This window comes from Numida meleagris, chromosome 13, assembly GCF_002078875.1.
Source record: "Numida meleagris isolate 19003 breed g44 Domestic line chromosome 13, NumMel1.0, whole genome shotgun sequence".
Lineage (NCBI taxonomy): Eukaryota > Metazoa > Chordata > Aves > Galliformes > Numididae > Numida > Numida meleagris.
Genome location: NC_034421.1, coordinates 2,149,285 through 2,166,942, shown reverse-complemented (window position 1 = coordinate 2,166,942; position 17,658 = coordinate 2,149,285). Strand labels below are relative to the sequence as shown.

The 17,658-nt window shown below is 40.5% G+C and overlaps 1 protein-coding gene across 19 annotated transcripts in view; it reads left to right on the top strand.

Annotated features, from left to right (window-relative positions):
• Window positions 1-17,658, top strand: part of PDGFA (platelet derived growth factor subunit A) — a 114,665-nt gene that overhangs the window by 16,160 nt on the left and 80,847 nt on the right. For 2 of the 19 annotated variants that reach the window (XR_002443017.1, XM_021411084.1), the window contains exons 5-6: window positions 2,879-3,005; window positions 10,732-10,905. Coding sequence is in view for 10 of the 19 variants with exons in the window: in XM_021411084.1 (XP_021266759.1) it covers window positions 2,879-3,005; window positions 10,732-10,865 (261 nt within the window). In the remaining 9 variants the exon portion in view is untranslated. Of the gene's footprint in view, window positions 1-2,878; window positions 3,006-4,488; window positions 8,995-10,731; window positions 17,603-17,658 lie in introns of those variants that run through there. The other 17 variants (XR_002443019.1, XR_002443016.1, XR_002443015.1 and 14 more) reach the window with 17 other exon arrangements.

The following is a 17,658-nucleotide window of genomic DNA, read 5'->3' as shown; positions in this document are numbered from 1 at the left end:
TATTTTCATTTTAATCTAGCCACCACACCATACTGTAGAATGGTACACAGGCTCTGCTATGAATCAAATACAGTACCGTTGGTTACACACCACTTAAAGAAGACAACCAACTAGCTTGGTTCTCTTAGTCCTTATATAGTAATCTTTTTCAGTTCTGGAGGGATTTGAGGTTGTGGTTTTTACTTCTGTTGCATAAGAGACAAGTAGAAGAAGCTGATGTTGGTATGGGTGGTTTGTTGAGAACTGGCCATCAAAGCAGTTGGTAATTCACGTGACAGTAACTGTACAAGACAGGGGCAAAAATACAAAGAAGAAAACAGACACTAACAAAAGGCCAAATCACACACTATTAGCATAGCCATTCCCATTTATAGCCACTGAAAATCTGACCTGCAACCTTTATCGTTTTAGATTAGCATTAATTACAGATCCTGTTTGGCAGCAGGTGCTAGGAGATGACACAAACATGACAATTTAACTCTTTTTTGTGCTGCTTCAGTTTGAATGTTTACAGCACACTGGAAAACATCGTTCCTTCAACTTGCCTCACATGAAGCAGAGCAGTGAAATGTATGCTGGATTGTATTTTAACTACAGTGTAGTAAAAATCCAGAGGTTTAAACTGCTTCTTGAATTCTTTGTGATCCTATTATTCAAAGCATCACCTTTTTTTTTAAAAAAAAAAAACAAAAAAAACTGTTGTTTGATACTGATTAGCCACAGGAACTACATGTATCTTTCAGTTTGGCAAACAAAGCAAAACAGGGACAGACTTTAAAATGTTTGATTACAGTTTGTTTTTGTTGTGTGTAGTTTTCAATAAGGCTGGTTTATTCCAACAGCTGTAATAAGCATGACTGATCTGAAAGTTGTTCTGTGATTGCTGGGTCTCCTTCTTTGTCTGTGGTGATGGAGGTGTCTTAATTACTGTTTGCTTTTGTAAATTTTAAGGATTAGTCATCCTTTGATGCCAGATGACTCGGTTGTACCATATATTTTCACATATTTGCATTCAAGGACTTGTTGAAGTTGGGTCCTGATAGGAGATTTTGAAGCATACTGCTTTGACCCATCGTTAATCTTCAGGCTAAAGTATTCTTGTATGTCATGGCCAGCTCTTAATCTGTTTATATGGAGATATGAGAGTTTTTGAAGATACCTTTAATGTGGACATCTTAGTTAACATATCTGACTCTCTGCAACTTTTGTTTGAAAATAGTCTCCAGATTCTGTTGACAGAAGAGGCAGTGACTAAAATGTGGATTTGAAATCCTGGCTCTGTGCAAGCAATGGCAGACCTCCCATTGACTTTAACAAGGCCAGGATTTTGCTCTCGCTTCTGTTACTGTCATTCAGCGGTCCCTGGTAGTTTATGTACATCCATGGAGCCAAAAGAGTGTTTCTGGGAACTGGGGATGTGATGTTTTTTCCAGCCACCACTCTTGTTCTGTGAGACTGTTGTTCCATTTTGGGAAGGGCCAGGGAATGGTTTTCATGGTTTGAAGATTGATTTGGAGCATCGAAACCCTGCCAAACGCACCAGTAGACCATTACAAGGAGAGTGTGAATGCTTTATTTTGGGGGTTTTACTTGGGTTGGACCTTTTGGCTCTGTCATTTAAATTCTCTACAGGCAATCTGCCTCTCTCATCTTTCTGCTCCCTCATCTGTCTCATTTATAATGCATACCTGCATTAAGTTGTCTTCCTGTTTGCTGGGACAGACATGATGCAGTCCTTTCTGTCAAGCAGTAGACAAATCACTCGTAGAGCTGAGGAACCATGATTTCATTTCAGTGCTTCCCATTTCAAGTAAATGGTTACCATCTATTCAACACAATTGTAAACTAAATTTAGACACTCTGTAGCACTCTTTTCCCACTCTATGACATATTCTGTTGCATGGCTGTGACCATCATGCCTGTTTACGTTCAGCACAACTCTGTGCCCAGCACCCCCCAACCTGTCTATGTCAGTGCCCCAGCCCAGCAGTGCTCCTGCTGCCTGCACCATGCTCCTGCCCTGCCTGCTGGTGCTGGGCTGCTCAGGTTTCTTCATGTTCAGCATCTCTCCAGCCTCAACGTCCTTTCCTTTTGTGTTGGTTTTCTTTGCATTGAGACCAACTGCTTCTCCAACCATGCTCCTTCCTCCAACTTCACCTCACACCCCAGACTTTTCTCTTAAAGAGTGCCAGTGCTTTGGCACAAAGTGGAGCAGTGTAGTTGGAAGCAGTTGGATGGATCAGAAAGGAATGGTGTTCCTGCTAGCCATCCACAAAAAAAGCCAAAGGCTGGATCTAGTTTGCAAGTGGTAGTTCCCTTGGACTTAACAACAGTGTGTGGGAGCTCTTGTGAGCAAGTCTCAGGTCACTGCAAGGAATGAGTAGGACTGAGATTACTGCTTTCTAAGCTGATACTCAAATGCGGGTCTCTGAAGGGTTGAGTACTTCACATCCAGAGGACTCTGAAGACAACAATTTGTGAACTAGAAAATGTGTTACAAAGTGACTGAATGCCTTCACTGTTAGCCTTCAGCTCAAGAACAGTGGTCGACACATACAGAACAGCGTGCTAAAAGTGGCCGTCTGCAAGAACAAATGCTGATTAGAGTTTATTGTGATGAGTTGCTTAAAACTTCAAAATAAAATGAATGGGAAATTATTTTATCTTGGGGGAAAACTGTTTCAAAGTGCTGAACTTCAGTAAACAAATAGTTTGTGCAATAAATGGTTACATGATGCACAATTAAGATAAAAGAAGATTATTATGCTAACATTTTATGTGGGTTTGGCTTCATTCAAAAATAGGGGTATATAGTTATCTGTCTTCAGTCCTGAACTATGTTAATGTGTCTCAGTACGTACCTCATCGTATTTTATAGGTGGCAAAAGTGGAATATGTTAGAAAAAAGCCAAAATTAAAAGAAGTTCTGGTGAGATTAGAAGAGCATATGGAATGCACCTGTACATCAACAAATACTAATTCAGATTATAGAGAAGAAGAAACTGGTATGTTTTCCTTTTATTTTTGCATTAATGCTTATTTCATATAGAACTTGTTTTTATTTCAGTAAAGAATGTAAAGCAAATTTTGCTTCCATGAACTCAGTAGAGAAGCCCCCAGCTACTTCTCTGGGTGTTGGAGATGCAAAATTAGGAACAGTTTGTGCTGGAGAAAACGTTTGGACTTGGATTTTAAATTCTATCAATTCTCATTAGGTTAGACTTTAAATAAAAGTAAATGCCCAGTATTGCTCAGGTCTTGCTTAATTAAGTTAAAGGTTGTCCTGTTGCAGCTTATTGGTGAACTCTGTTGCCTAATTTCTTTGGACTTTGTGGAGACAGAGTTAAGGCTGAGATTTACTTCGCCTTGGGGAAAATATTAATGAAATGAATATAAAACACTTAGGAGTAAATTTTTTATTCGGAAGTAATGAGTTTTGAAACAACGGTGCCTGTTCCTGTTGTTTTCTTACTTTCTTACTAGTCAAGAATTCATTGGCCATTGTTAGGTTAAATGTGTGCTTGCCCTCTCAAGACAAAACTTAAATAATATTGGGGAAAGATAAGCGGGGAAGAATACTTACTTTCAATGTGACTTTCATAAAGTGCCTAAAATTACTAGCTCAGATCCTCTTCCCAGGACTTGAAGCACATTCAGGAAACCCCACGGAAGTAACTGCAAAAGTTCACTTTCACCTCTTCCAGGAGCTTAGGGGGTACAGTAGACCCAGCCCCAAAATTAGAGTCAGTGAAGAGCAAGTAAATACAGGAGGAAAGTGCTCAGTGGTGATGGATTTCATAGGTGTCTGGATAAGGACTGCCTGTATCTAGCATGGAGACATAAACCTGACCTAAGTGAATGTCAACTCCAGTTGCTATGTACAGAGCAGAATTAGAATTTGTATAAAAGCAACGATAGGCCTCTGTTGTGATTTCTGTTGGACATCAATTTATAATCTAAGCAGAGTGTTTTAGCTCAAACCAGGCTGAGTTATGAGTAGACAAAAACATTTTAAATGGTTATTTTTGTGAATGTATGGTTTAATATTTTTTCTGTCTTGTATTTGGAAAAAAAATGTTCCATTAGATCAATTATGTGTGAAAAATGGGGTAGAAATTTAACGGAAGAATACAGTTTTCTAGGATTTAATAACTGATAGGAATAAAATTTGTACCAGCAAGTGGATGGTGAGCTGAAAATAGCTTAACTACAGAGCTGAGAGCGTGTGTTGAATACAGCATGGTAACAGTAATTATAGATGGATCTTGGAAATGACGTGTGCAATGCCAACTTCGTTTATTATTTCTTTACTTTTGTATAATTACTTTATAAACGGAATGTCAAATCAGACGTTATGAAGTTACTACTTTAATGCAAAGGATAATGAGATTTCTTTGAAATGTAAACGGTTTGAGTATTTATTACTTCAGTGTTCAACGAAATGCATTACCTTGGGGCTTTTGACCAGCCCTGCCCTTATGTTAACAGGAAGGCCTAGGGAATCAGGTAAAAAACGGAAACGAAAAAAGTTAAAACCAACATAAAACCTACTGGAACTATTTGATATTCAGGTAGGACCTATATGCTGAACCACCCTAATAGCACAAGTACTGGAAAACTTAATCAAATACCATCACTTCAACTTAATCACTGTTCAAAATCTTGACACTTGCTACCTCAAGGCTGCAAAGAGATTAGATTTGATTGGCTTTGATAATTCTACCTGCTGGTATTTTTCCTTTAAGCTCCACATCACCATCAGCATCTTACATTCTTGAGCTACTTCCTTTTCTTGCCTTTTTTTTGTTTTTGTTTTTATTTTTTTGGAGGGTGCTAATACTTCAGCTTCTGAAATCTCAAGTTCCATTGCCTCTGCTTTTGTTTCATTATTATTGATTTCTGAGGTCAAACATCACATAATAATGCATGAATGAATTGCCAGGTTACAAATCGTTGTGTTCCCATCATTGTCTGTAAAACATGGAGTGTATATATGTAGTAAATATTATTCTGTGCATGGCCATCAAACCCTTGTTTTGGCATGAACTGGAATTGATTGTACATGCCCCTGATGATCTGCCCACCTGAGGAGGAAGATGCTTAGAAATGCAAGGCCCTGTGTTATTTACACCACAAAATTAAGATCTTTTTTTTTTTTGCTCTGTTCAGTCTCAGTAGGATGATAACAGTCAGTCATCAAAATTCATGAGTTTTTCAGCATAGTGAAAAACTAACACCCTCTCAATGCAAAAATGCCTGAAATCTGTTGGCCAGCATATTAGCAGTGTATGATGATGTGATATACATTCCAAATTAAATGCGGAGTTTTCATTTCTTAATGACTTGAAATTATGTAAATTGCAGCACTTGTGTTTGGTTCTAGTGTTTGGAGTGGGAATGATTTGGATTTTGCAGTGTATGTGCCTAATGCCCCTATGATGGTGAACTGAATTTCAAGCACCTCTTTTTGCACCTAAACTCCCAACAGCAGTATTCATTTATGCTGATGTATCTTGTCTAAAGAATGCTAAACTTGATATCCTGTTTCAGATTAACAGGTATTTATTGGGAGTAGTATGATAGAAGCAAAGATTTTCTAAAATTCAACTTTAAAAGTGCGCTTGTAAACTCAATCAGAACAGCATGTAGAGCTTCTTGCCCCAGGTTAGTGACTCTTCATGCAGAACAGCTTATTTTTTTTAATTTTTTTTAAATCATCTACTTAGAGGATAGGACCTTTGATTCTAATCATAGAGTTATTGTATCTTTTTTCTCTCCTGCAGATGTAAGGTGAAAATAAGCTAGAAAAAAAACTTCTCTCTGGGACATGGATGTACATGGTTTGTTACATTCCTGAACCTACTATGTATGGTGCTTATTGACTGTATACTTTATTTGTTCTCCTGTGTGAAAAAAACTGGCTCAAAAGAACACTTAATGAGAACAAAGAGACAATGTACATTTGTTTAATGTGACATCAAAGCAAGTATTGTAGCACTCTGTGAAACAATAGGAAGCTTCCCTGTCCAAAAAAGAAAAAAAAAAAAAAAGAAAAAACAGAAAAGAAAAAAGACAGTTGAATGAATGAATGGAGGATACCAAAAGTACCCAAAAACATGACAAAAATCTGAGTGAATAGTGGATTTCTGTCAGAGCAGTCAACGGTGCTTTACGTCAGGAAATGTGCCTGCGTTCTTGATGAAGATGGATGGACACTGATGGACTTCAGGCACAAAAAAAGCAGGAATGTATGAAATGATCAAATGCCACGCAAACACTATAGAACAATACATCCTTGCTTGGTGGTGTTTTAAAAGTCTATACAAAAAAAAAACCTTCTGGGGAGCCTTAAGTGGATTTTTTTTTTTTTTTTACACCATAAAGTGATTATTAAGTTTTCTTTTTACTCTTTGCCTAGCTTTTTATTATCTCTTGGACTACATTTGCCAATAACACATATAAAAGACTGGTATAACAGTAAGAACACAAAACATTATGGTATTTCTCCTAGTGGGATGCAAACTAATGAGATGTATTAAAATAAAAATGGTATACCTATGCATAATTTTCTAGACGTTTCTTGGTTTATGTTCCCCAACCTCCCCTGTAATTTAAAGCATTACGTAAAAAGAAACAAAGAGGAAAAAAAAGAGAGACGTGCGTAAACAAATCATAGGATATCCATGCAAAAATCCTTTTTTTTCCTTTAAGACTTATGCCAGTTGCCTACTAGTGATATTGTGTTAGCAATTGTCATTCTTATCAGTATACAGATACTTTTATTTCACATGTTGGAGCTGTGTGAAATGTACAAGTTCTTGTATCTGCATTGTACAATGTCATGGTGGCATGGGAACTACCTTGCTGCAAATATTTGAACAAAACCTAAAATTCTTTATTTTTGGTAAAATGTTATGCTTTATGTGTATTCAACAGAAATATGTGTTTTTGTAAAGGTGAAGTTTGTATTTTTATCTAAAAATTAACAGTTTTATATACCTGAGAAAGCCTGCTATGTTTTCTTGAACCAAAAAAAAAAAGAAAAAAAAAGAAAAAAAAAAGCATTTTGTGGTCATATTTTTGTAGTAGAATAGCCCAAATAACATCAAAATCTATTTTAACTATAGCAGGGCAGATAAAACAGTCTGGCACAAGCTCCTGTATTTTCAAAGTGCCAAAGGATTATATGTGGAGCTCCCCATGGATTGCAGTGGGAGCCACATGGCTAAATCCTGCTTTACTGCTTTGGAAATTTAGGGCTGTGCCAGATATGACATGGCTGCTCGCTGGGCCAAAATCACTGCCCCGCCCCAGTAGTTTGGATTATGTACCCTTTGTTTTAGTTGGGTTATCTCATTGGATATGTAAAATGAACTACTGGATTCTTTTCTTTGTGAAACATCGGCAAAGAGATGAAAGAGTTTTCTCCTCTTAGTTTGGAATGACGAAAGAGTTTGTCTTAAGACAGTGATTCCACTCAAATAAAAAATACCTTCAAGCGTGAGTGAACTGCAGAACCTTAAAACGACAAAAGAGAGAGTTTTAACCTTTCCATTTCTTTACGTATAGTTCAGCCATCCCCCCCGTTCCCGTAGCTATGACCAGTTTCAACCAAACAAAGCAATGTTAGCTAACAGGCATTATTGGTTTCAGATGCTAATGCAGAGATAGTCACCGTTCTATTTTGTGGTCATTTTCCCAGTGTATTTGTTGAGCACCAAAACTGGAAATACATTTAACTAAGATTGTCTGTGCTTGTTTTCCACTAAGTGTACTGTTCACAATGTTATGCACATGAATGTATGTGTCTGCGTTTAAAGAAGTGTATAAAATGTAATTTATATATTTATGTTTCAGTGGGATGCCAATAATGTTGCTCCGTTCCTTTTTTTTTGTCTAAAAGATATCTAATGAAAAAGAAATCGTATATCCATTAAAATCATGTAGATGAAAAGCATTATGTGACCCACTCAGACACTGTGCAGGTATGAAAGGATGTCGAAGTCACTTAAGTGGAATAATTTGCAAAAAACCTTTTGGAGAGTCCTATGGTCGCACTGGCATAAGAGGTTGCATTCAAACCCGTGGGCCAGATTCCCTGGAGTAACTCCATTGAGTATAATGGAGCTCTGCTGATTTACACCACCAGCAAGTCTGGCCTGTGTTAAGTTCTCGGGAAGAAAGTAAGCTAAGAGGCATGCATTTTGCTGGTGCCAGCAAATAAATGTGTTATGCCAAATTCAGCAAACCAGGAGAGAATGAAGACTGAATGGAGTCTTTTCCAGTAGTCGTTTGTTTGAGACTTGTAGCATCAAGTTAATTTTGTTACCAGGAATGAAACGCACATGAGCCTTTGCTCTCAAGCACAATGTTTATATGGCATGCAGCAGATAACACAAAAATCTCAGGGCTATACTCTCAGCTAGTATAAATTGGCAAATGTTTTTGACTTCAGCCGCCCCTAAGCTAATTTACATCAGATGAGGATCCAGTCCACAGTTCTAAAACACGAGGAGCAGTGTCATGACATACGTGCCATTTGCTGTCGTCCGGCTGAGATATTACCCGGAGCCTTGTGAGCATCGCAGGCTGTGCTGTTGGGCCTCCTGTGAGCTGGCAGATGCAACCAGAAGGAACAGTAACCTTAAAGGTTGTGACACAGGAGACATTAATTCAAAGTTAAGTTGGACATTTCAAGGGCCATATCCTCAGCTGGTGTAAATCACCGTTGCTCTGTTGCCTGCAATGGAGCGGTACCAGCTTACACCACTTGAGGGGCTGGTCCCTCATTCTTGCTCATCCCTTTCACTCCTCGGTCCTGCAGGGATCTCAGATTGTCGTGTACTGTTAATGTAATCCTGTGTTCTCTAATACTTAAGCACAATAAGTGAATATAAGAATGAGTGTCAGACTTAACTTTGAATGTCCGAGCTCTGAAATGGTTTGTTTCACCATTGTGGCTGTAAATTAAACAGTTCTCTGTGCATCTGTGAATGCCGTGTCATACCTTCTTCCACTGTCTGTTGGAGTTGGACTCCGCCTGGGCTTCCGAAGTGCAGCACATGGAGTGTCAGAGGGAAGGGTGTGAGCACTTAGGGCTGCCAGATATGTGATTGATAACTGCTGTTTGTGGGGTGGGGTGCTTAAGGAAAGACCTAAGGTGGTACTTGTTGGAAGCCACGTTTCCATGCGGTACTTCCATACCTTGTTGTTTTTGTCCTTGCACAAACTAGGTAGGGGTTTGGGGGCAAAATGTTCTTCTTCCATTCTGCAGTCACTTCACCTGTACAGAGATTCAGAAGTTGTTGGTCTGATGTTATCCTTTTTGCGGTCTTTTCTGATAAAAAAGTGTATGTGGAGGAAAGTGTCTGAAACACCTCAGTGACATCATACAGTGCGTGGTTGCTGATTCTGTAGTCAATTCTTTGCATTTAATTCTGTGCTTCAACTTTTGGAGCTGCCCTTCAGTTGTTATTGAGTAAAATCAAGAATTACGTGCCACTTTTCTTTCCTTTTCTGCCATCTTTCGTCCCGCTTTGCATCTGCTTTGTTAGCACATGGCGACTACAGGCAGTTACTCCTCTCCAGCCCTGGAGGTTCCTAGGCTGCTCCAGTTCTTCTGTGTTTTTGAGCTTAGGCCTTTTATTCTACTTGGAACAGCATCTCACATATCTCCTCCCTCCAGTGGGCTGCAGCATTCCAGCTATGAGGTTCTTTTGGCTGTCCTCCTCAGGTCCATATTCCCCTTCTGTGGGCTGTTTTCCAGCTGTTCTCTGCCTGAATTTCCCAGCTCTCTGTTTCTCTCTCTCAGAAACGATTTTTCCTTCTTAGGTTCTTTCTCATTACGTATCTCTTCGCTCTCCTTCTGCCTGAGAGAGCAGTCTTTGATCTGTTTATCTTGAAATCAATTGCTTTATCTAGGCATGTGCCCTGAGATCCTGTCTCCAAGGCTTACAAGCTCGTAACTGACCACACACGTGAAAAACAAATGCTCTTTTATAGACACATTTGTGGAGAGAAGAAGGTTCATCTTTGCATTTGGAAAAACAGCGCTGAAGGCTCCCTCAGAAGTTCTGTCCAATGGCAGTAACTGTGACTCTGGAATAGCGGTGTTGAAGCTATTCAGACATCTGATGGCTCAATTAAACTCAGTGTCCCCATTTATAATTTAATTTGAAAGTGCACCCAAACGCAAAGATGAAGTTGCAAAGCTACCTCAGATTTGCATGCTCATATTTTACTGCAAAGCAGAGGAAATAATGTTTGGAAGCCCCTTCCATGGCTTTGAAAATCTTACCCTGAGTGTTGACCTGACCCTCTCTTGGGCTGGAAGTCTTGGTTGCTTTCAAACACAAACAAAGCAGAGGTACCTATTTGTTTTCAAGGAATTTGTTTTCTTGGTTTTTCTAACTCCACCGCTTCTCAAAAAGCAGATCTCCGAAACAGATAGAAATTGTTGAAACCAGTGAGATTCCCACTTATGTGTGCTTTAATTTCAGGTAGAGGAGAAAAGCTTGTCAGTGTTTTATTCCCCAAAATTGAGCCTATATATATACATATATTTAAATTTAAATAACTACTGTGTGTTTTCCCACATTTTGATAGAAAGTATTACTCATGTCACAGCTTTCCTATGCTGCTCTTTGCTGTAGTGTCTTGCTATGGCACAGCCTTGAACAGGTTTGTACTCATATCCCACTGAAATAAAGAACTATTGTTATCCCATTTTAGGCGAGACCGAGACATGGAGACGTGACTGTGCAAGGTCACACAGCAAGGCTATGGCAGAACCAGGGATAGGACTCAGATCTGAGTGCTCATCCAGTGCCCTAAATCACACGACCATCTTTCCTTTCCAAGAATGAATCCTTGCACCCTTAGAGATAAATACTGAAAAGATTGAGGGTAAGTCATTTTGCCTAATTATTGTGCATTGGGTACATGATCAAAAAACTGCCATATCAAAGAATGTAGTGACTGATGAAAATCCATCTTCCTGCCCATGCAGTTATGCAGCCTTTTATGCTATCATGAGCTAGTCATTTCCTGCATCTCTAAGGAGCCAACCTTTTGTGACTTTGTAATGAAAATTATGCACATAGAACAAATTAAGAATCCGATTTTATGGGAATTTGTGAAAATTCTGTAGACAATTTTTCATTGTCCTTCCCCTCACTTCATTGTCATTCCTTCCTTTTATGGTGTGGGTAACATTTCCTAAGGGAGCTGTTTTTATCGTAGGCCCAATCCTGAATTCTTTTCCCAGGCCCTAACGTGGAAAAGCACTTTAAGAGGTGCTTGTGTTTATCCTTCTCCAAAACAGTGCCTGAGCCTGTGGCTTTGGAGAAATATCCCAGTGACTTCAGGCAAATGGAGCAGAGTTGGTGTCTATTGCCCTTTTCTCTGACACAGGATCCCAGTTGTGAGTAGGGGTCTTCTTATCCGAGTGTTGAAGTACGTTATAGATAACCCCAAATATGAAGTAACGAGACTAGAACATGCAGCTAGATCCCCCCCTCTTCTGCTCTTGTGCCGGTTGCCATTTTGCCCTGTTTGTTCCTTTTTTTGAAAAACGGCTTTTCTGGCAGGAGTGGGTTCAGGTCTGCAATTACTAATGCCAGCGATCCCATTTATGATGGTACTTCAGAAAGTAAAATTTGAAAACTCACCATCACATCAGACACATTTGAGACGGGAAAAAATCATGAGTTAAAATTTCATGTGAAATGTGGCACTTTTTATTTAAAAAAAAAATTAGAAAAGAAAGTGAACAAGACCAGAAGACTGACTGATCATTCATTTTTCAGTTCTGGAATGTCACCTATCAGTCATTCTAATTATTTGCTGCATCAGGCCAAACTATGTGCTGAAGTAGCTCAAAATCACCACAACACATAAAAGTTATGGCTGGTTCTCGTTGAACTGCTACCTATTATCGTGGCATATGACTGTAAGGTGGGGCCTGCAATCACAGCTGTAAATCAAAGAACGAGTCATAGGTTAGGTAGTGTTTTCCTTGGATATTGTCTCTAAGTTTGTTGTCTGTATGCTAGTTTCTCGAGTGATGTTTGAAGAGCTGTTCAGTTAGGTGTGAAGTCAAGAATACGTAGTTCCCAGCCTGAAAGTTGCACGCTCATCTTTCCGAGATTAGGACTGTTTCGGCCTCTGTAAACTACCTTTGACCATCCGTAATGAAGGCTCCTGTTCTACTATCCATCTTTGAAACTGAGAGTGGCTATTAAGATCAGGTATGCGAAGAATAAAAGCAGAGATGCAGAAAGATCCATAGCACGTTAAATCCCATGGAAATTTAAAACAATGTCTTGAATCTTGAGAACAATCAGAAAAAAAAAACATTTTAGACACTTGAAAAGCCTGCCCCAGTTTATTTGGCAGGTGAAAAATGAATCCAGGAAATCTACTGTATATAATGATCATTCAGCGACAAAGTTGGTGTTGATGGAAAAATGTTTATGCTTAAATCTTTCAGCAGTTAATGATCATCTTTACAGACCATAATACTCGAATACTTCACTTATCGATACATCAGGGCTTGGATGGACTTTGAGTCATATGAAAATGGGACACTCCTCAGGCCAATGGTAGCAGCGTGTTCTAGTAACTGATCAACCAATTACATAACTGCCTTGCAGAAATAGATGGCAACTCCATTGACTTCACTGGGAATGACAGTTACCTGAGAACTGACCCGAAACTCTCGACATGGAGCAGATAATGGTTTCATATTTTGCCGTTTAGTGTTGTTGTAAAAATAGACTCATTTCCTGGAGCAGTTAAAACAAGAAAATATGGAAGAGCAATTTCCCACAGAGATTCATCCACCCTGGAATTTACTGAGGTCCCCGGATGCAAACATGTGCTGATAGAAAACATAAAACAGCAACTTTGTTTAGGGAAGCCTCTGACCTGTCAAAAATGCAAAGCATTCATTACCAGACTTTTCCTTGGCAATTAGTGGGGAGAATTACTCACAGAAATTGTTTTGTTTGCTCACGAGGGGAGAAGCATGACATAAATTCAAGATATCCCCTGTTTGACCACAAGAAAGAAGACTCTGTTGCGAGGGGGCTGTGGGTGAAGTGCTGAGTGGCCTCAGCTCCCTTTGGGGATGAACTCAAACTTGTAGACCTCACTGGAGTATCCAGAGCCCTCCAAAGTTGCTGGATGCCCCTGGCTGTGATTTTTTCAGCAGTCTCAGGGATTTGGGCATCTGATCCTATTTCTTTTTTTCAAGACTTCCAGTAAATCTCAAGTGGTTCCAAAATCTCTCTGTCTCTGTTCTGCAGAGGCTAATTTTGACCCAGGGATGTTGTGCTGAATGTTGCCTTCCTTCCCTAGGTAGCTACACTCAAACCTCAGCTTTGCTTTCTGCTGTTCAGTGAAAGTGTTTTCCAGAAGTGACTTTTCAAGTAGCTGTCACGTGCTCTGTTCACTGCTGGAGCCAGCCTGACATTTCACATGGGATGTCCTCCTTATTCCAGACATGCTTCACCTTTTTCTTCGCACCCTGCTTTTACCTGTCTTTTCCATATGAAGGTGACGCTGGTTGAAGCTGAAGATGAGGGGAGTTGTAAGAGGGCAGATATTCTGCCCTGAGCTCTGCTCTGCTGGAGCCTGGTGCCCAGTGTGTGGGGCCAGGGAAGGACAGGGAGTTGCTGCCAAACTTCAAGGAAGCCAAGATACGCCTTCTCATCCTCTGGTCATCCTACGTGAAGATGCATCCTCCCTGGCTGCCACCAAGCCCCGCAGTTTCCCTTTTCTCCTCTTGCCCAGTGGGCCTGTGTTTCCCTGATGCTGACATGTCCCTCATGCAGGGGAGGGTCTCACACTGCACAAAATGGTTGAGGAGAGGTGGTGTCTACTCAGTAGGATTCCCATGGAAATTGAGGGCTCATGAACTCAGAAGGGAAGACTCTTCTTTGACCAAAGTCACCCATAGCAAAATGAGCTGCTCAGAGGTTTGATTGAAGCCAGGCAGCTACTCAAATATGTCTTCAGGATCTGAAATCTCCCTTAATTCAAATAGGTGTTTGCAGAAAAAGTGACAGAAGATGTTAGAATGGTTTCTGTAACAGGCTGTATGTGAGTCTGACAGCTTGTGTATTTTACTGGTGGCCTCAAATGCAGCTTTTAAGTTACGCTGTCACTATTTATGCAGGGATGTCTCTTCAGAATGGTTCTCCTAGCAGCTTGTATGCACTGGTTGTGAAGAGCCTGCTGGCCAACCCAAACCGTTGGGCTATGTCCGCCTATCTAATGGGGGCTCGGGGATCTCACAGCTGGGGTTAGCAAGTGCAAATGTTTCCCACTAGCTCCCTACATTGCCCTTAGTTGTGATTCAACAAGATCCTCAGTGGTAAAGCTGAACTTGAAGCACATGAGTTATTTCTTTGAAGTTACTCATGCTTCAAGTTAGGCATGATCTGAGCTGGTTTGCTCACTGAGGCCCTGAGGAGCCTGCTGCAGTAACACAGCATAAGCCTGGTGTTTTCCCCTCCTGCATTGCCTGGAGTGATGCTAGTTTCAGCAGCAGGCTGCGACCTCTCAGAAAACTCTTCCATAGCACTGAGAGAAATCAGAAATCTTTAACTGTTCAGTGGCTTTCCAGCAGCAAACTTAGAGTAGGAAGCCCTTAGCAATGACTGCCCTGTCTGGGCCTCTGGGCCTCTGAGGACTCCTCCTTCCTTATTTTCTTCAGCATGTTTCTTTTCTAAGGCAAGAGAAAAAAAAATCTTAAAATAGTTCCTTGAAAAGGTGGGAAATTAAGCAGATCATATCATCTTGATTTCTTTATCTTGCTTAATGAAGGAGAAGTTTGCCAATAGTGATCTGGTATTTCCTAAAACAAGCATACATGAAGAACACTTTGAGCAACTTCAAAAGAGTTTGTAGGCTAGATCAGGAAAAGATAAAATCAGAAGTGGAAACTTCTAATACACTTTATAACTCATTACTTACAGGAAATACATTGTCACATAGGATACTAATGAATTTTGCAGGGTGAAGTTTCCAAAAGAAAAAAAACAAGGTACCTTCTGTATCTTAGAAGAAGGGTCTTAGGTCTTTAAGTATGGCAGCCATGCAGTGGATGTGTAACGCTGTTCACTGGAAAGATTCTACCCCTAGGAAAATGCTTTTGAAAGTTTTAAATGTGTACAGTGTTGAATTTCTGCAGCAACTTCCTGGACTGGCTGCTGAAATGTGATAAAGGGAATGGTAGAAGTCTGTGTTGCTTTGAGCTCTCTTGTTCAACACCACAGAGAGTGGAATGCTGCACTGCATGCATCCAGCTGCAGGGAGGACAGCAGGATCACATCTGTATGTGTAAGGATGAGCACGGTTATGTTGTGCTGATGTTCTCTATCAGGCAGTGATGCCAGCAAAGTCAGGGAAGAAGCATGGATAGTCAGTTTTAATGTATCAGTGACACTTGCCTGAAAAATTAATATTTGCCAGAATCTTAACTAACTCAAATAGAAGAAGTAACACTGAAATCCTGTTTCTGGACAAAGGCCTGAATTCCAAGCTAATGGATTTGCTGCTAGTGAGTTGATGGTCCTCTAGGCCTCAGAGATATTGTGGAACAGAAATATTTCCTATCTTTGTGATGCACTCAGAGGTCCTATGGATGATAAATTGTCCCCTGCTGTAGACAAGCCCCTCAGTGGTGACCGGAGAGCTGAGGGGTTGTACCCCTGGCTCACCTCATGGTTTCAAGTGCAGATGTGCTGTCACAGCTTGAGCTTTTGTATTTTTTCTTAAATACAGCAAATATTTAACTATGAGCTTAGTTGCTCTTTCTGTCCTTAGACTCTCAGATGCCTCTAGACTTGTGGCCACTGGAAGGCCATCTTATTCAAAATCAAGAGGCGTTTGCCCTTGTGAAAATTTCTGTTCATGCTTGAAAGTGAGATTTGGGCCCCTAAGTCAAGGAGATGCTTTTGCAAATATTCTATCTGTCTTCCCATTTCTCTGTAGATCAACCTGCTTGGCCTGAACTGAAAGTATAAATAATAAACAGCTGAAGGACAGTCTAATTGCTTCCTTTTGAGTGTTTGCCTTATGGAGTGCTTGAGGTCACATGGCAGGTGCTATGACCTTAGGGACCTGCCTTCTGGAGCCTTTTTTAAGATGCTGACAAACCCCTCAATTTAGCGAGCCATTAAATGAGCCGGTCAGTGGTAACTGTGCAGGCCAGGCTTTAGTTTTAGGCTTTTTTATTCTTGCTGGGATACAAGATGGCTCTGTCCATGTGCTGGCCAGGGATGAAGGGCTGGAAAACGGTGTGGTGGAAGAGACTAATGTGATTTTCCACAACTTTCCTTGCAGCTGCATTTTTGAGGAGAGAGAGAGAGAGATGGCTAGGCTTGCAGTAACATGTTGTGTCGTCATAAATGCTACAGCCACCATCTGTTTCCAGCCCACGACTTGAAAGAAAACTGAGCAGTAATCTCGTAATTCACATGAGCATTTTACACTTGTGAACCCTTCCCAACCTTTGTCTAATAACGAGGGGAGTGCATGGTGCTGAGGTTTGTATTTTTCCTGCACGTATTAGTGTTTATTTGTATGTCTCTTTCTGTATATTTTATTTTTTTTTTCCACGGTCCCATAAAAAAAAATATCTGGAAGGAAAATCAGACCAGTTCCACAGTCAAAAGAAACATAACGAAGGTGAAATCCCAGTTCCATTGACCTTGCTGGCAAAATTCTCCAGGAGGAGGTGCGTTTAACATTCCTCGCTGTGTCTGTCTTAGTTACGTGTTGATTAAAAGAAAGAAAGACCTTAGAAAGTGAAGAGGCAGGTTGCCGAACTGCCCTTTCCCTGCAGAAACAGAACTGCTAGAATAGCTGGACACATGCATTTTAAACCTGCACCATCAGATAGGATGGTAATGGTAGGTTGGATTTTAATGAAAACAAATTCTTCTGCTAATCTTGGCTTCGGGCTGGCCCTCCGTGGGATTAAGGATACCACCTGCTGTGCCAAAGACGTGCTCAGGTTTGAGGCTGCTGGTGGGTGGGAAGAACACAAAGATCAGAGTGGCTGGTGAGCGATCACAGTCTGTCCTCTTGCAGTGCCCTCAGGAAAGATTATTTAGTTGATGGAAATAGTGCTCCTCTTCAGCCTGCAAAGCAAGGCTAACATCATTAAGGATTTCTTTTTGGCTGTTCAGCAAAACCAAGGGCTGCTGTTTCTCTGGACCTCCTCTCGTCTGGGACCCAATTTGCACTCCTGCTCCTAGCACAGCCGAACCGGCTGAGTGACTCCTGCACTCCTCTGGCCTTAGGAATGATGACTTCCATCATCTCAACGAGACTGCAGAGCAGTCTGAGGATGAAAGGACTTCTCATTTCATATATCCCACTGCTGCTAGAACTGTAAATCTTTGTTGGACTGGGTTTATAGCAAGCTGCTACTGCAAGCAAATGAAATACATTTTGTGTTGTCATATGTATGGTCAAACTGTTCAAAAAGTTGCCAAACACAGAACTGAGCTCCTGATGGAAAACAAATTCAATCTCTTTCCATTTTATTGAAAAATAATAAATAACTCGCAATTGAATGAACTTATTTTGACATGTGGTGCCTGTTGAGTGATCCTCGGTATCAGGGTGTGTCGGTAGGTCAAAGAA